Source organism: Alosa sapidissima, chromosome 21 (genome assembly GCF_018492685.1).
Source record: "Alosa sapidissima isolate fAloSap1 chromosome 21, fAloSap1.pri, whole genome shotgun sequence".
NCBI classification, from domain to species: Eukaryota; Metazoa; Chordata; class Actinopteri; order Clupeiformes; family Clupeidae; genus Alosa; species Alosa sapidissima.
This window is the reverse complement of record NC_055977.1, coordinates 11750661-11753160: the sequence shown is the minus strand read 5'-3', so window position 1 is coordinate 11753160 and position 2500 is coordinate 11750661. Positions and strand designations below refer to the sequence as shown.

General features: G+C 46.1%; 1 protein-coding gene across 1 annotated transcript in view; it reads right to left on the bottom strand.

Annotated features, from left to right (window-relative positions):
- gabbr1b (gamma-aminobutyric acid (GABA) B receptor, 1b) overlaps window positions 1-2500 on the bottom strand; it is a 93675-nt gene that overhangs the window by 20200 nt on the left and 70975 nt on the right. The window contains exons 13-14 of the mRNA XM_042076023.1: window positions 1969-2214; window positions 1784-1847 (exon numbers count right to left, since the gene is read on the bottom strand). Of these exons, the coding sequence (XP_041931957.1) occupies window positions 1784-1847; window positions 1969-2214 (310 nt within the window). The remainder of the gene's footprint in view (window positions 1-1783; window positions 1848-1968; window positions 2215-2500) is intronic.

The following is a 2500-nucleotide window of genomic DNA, read 5'->3' as shown; positions in this document are numbered from 1 at the left end:
CAGACATAAAACACATACCTCCTGAGCCCAGACATAAACACACACATACACACACACACACACACACACACACACACACACACACACACACACACACACACACACACACACACACACTAGTCTACACAAACACACACACACACACATTCACACTCTAGACAATCTCTTCACACAAACTCATCTCTAAAAAGCATCACCATGTCTGAGACTAATCAGTGCACAGCGAAACGATTGCAGTTGCAGTCACAATTTAAAAGCCTCTTCTTGTCACTCATACACTCACACACTTTTTTCTGTTCCCATGACAACAATGTGGAACATGAGTTGTCTGCGATTCAGAGGCGAAGTATGAAAACCAGATGAGAAGGAGAGACAGTGGAGAGGAACAGATACAGACACTGAGAGAGAGACAAGCTAAACAGATACAGGTACTGAGAGAGAGAAAGCTAAACAGATACAGACACAGAGAGAGACAAGCTAAACAGATACAGACACTGAGGGCCAGATGTACTAACGCTTTTGCGCCCACTTCAGGCGTATTTGTTTCGCAATGTGCGTTTAAAATCATTGCGAGGTATGTACAAACAGGCCGCAATGATGTAAAAGCGCAAACTGCCTGTCGCGGGAGCTGAAAGTGGCAGATTGCGTTTGTCATGTCATGCATATGCATTCATGGGAGGATCCAGGGGAAAGTGTGAGTTTAGAGTAAAAAGATGGGAGGGGAAGAGTAAAGAGCGCCTAATTATGTATTCCGCGGTATGTACAAAGACTGCTCCTGAAAGCGCACGTCTATTCTGCGCCTAAATACTTCCGCGTTGGTGTTAATCCAAATTGCAGTTCAATGCGTCAATAAGAGAACCTTTCAAAGACAACAGAATCGCTATTTAGAGCACCAGTTTTTGTGGTGAAAGTATTTGTACTACCAAAAGCAACCTCAACTTTCGTTGGCCTTTCTAATGTCTTACTTTTACTTTCACTTTCACGTACTTCACTTAAACTTTCCTACTTGCTAGATTTGACCAATCTTCCATAGCCTACGTGCACAAGTAGTTTGAGTAGAACTAGATCTTCATTATCTCCCTGCTTGTTTGTCATCATATCATGGTATTATTTCATGATTGCATGATCGCTAAACGTTTGATTCTTTTTAATGTTGTCATGTCAATGTTAACTTCATTTAACTGCGCTTGTAGGCTATGTAGGCGCTGCCATTCAGTTGTGGACGTTTGTAAATTGTGTTTATGGGCGGAGAAAGGCAGAGAAAGGCGCAGTTTACACTAAAGATTGAACGATTGATAAATACGACGGAAACTTGGGTCTGACAGCGTTCGCAATTTGCGGTGTGTCCATGACGCTGATAACGCTACGTTCGCAAATGTACGTACATCTGGCCCTGAGAGAGAGACAGGCTAAACACAGATATGGGCACTGAGAGACAGACAGACAGAACAGATACGGACACTGAGAGAGAGAGAGAGAGAGAGAGACTGGACACAGGTATGGAAAATGAACACAGAGACAGACTTGGAGATATGGGCATTGGAGGATACCCTTATGAAGCTGTGAAACTGGGGTCATATTAACGCTGTCTGAAAAATAACCTTTCAAATCTATTGTCTTTAAATGGAAATGTAAAACATATACACATGCACACACACACACACATGCACACACACACACACACACACAGACACACACACACACACACACACACACACACACACACACACACACATACATACTGTACACACATCGGTGCATACATACACAATGAAGGACAAACCTTGGAGCTGTTCAATGAGGGTCCAAGCCATCCTGGATCCCTGGGCATCGAACACCACATGACCCTGAGGAGGAAACACACACGTCATCACACACTCCAGCATCTAGTCATCTCCTCAACTCCACCACTCTCCACACACAAATCCTGACTTCCCCCCAACTGCCATCCCCCCTCCCCTCACTCACTGAGACTCCCTCGAAGGAGCTGGTGTTGAGCGCGCGGTAGATCTCGGCCGTGATGTCCTTGTTGTTGTAGTTGAAGTCCTCCAGACGTCGCCCCCGGGCCTTGAGGGGCCCCACGGTCTTGTTGAGGGCCAGAGCGAGGGCCCAGACGGCGTCGTAGGCCAGCGGCGCCTCCTGGAAGCCGCCCGTCTCCTCGGGGTTCTTGCCCCCCAGCCGTGACATCAGCTGCGTCAGGAACTCCTGAGACGTCTGGGGGGGGGAGGAGGACACTGAGTTCATATCGATGGCTAAGTGTGTTTGTGTGCATTTTGGATATGCGAGAAAGAGTACATACAGTATTGTGTGTGTGTGTGTGTGTGTGTGTGTGTGTGTGTGTGTGTGTGTGTGTGTGTGAGAGAGAGAGAGCGGGTTTTGAGTATATGTCAGAAAGAGTGAAAATGAATGTCAAGGGAAAAATCCATGTAGCAGAGAGGTGCTCGATTTTGCCACTTGTCAACAATCAATCTTTTAATCTAATAGTCTGTGTAGACCATGT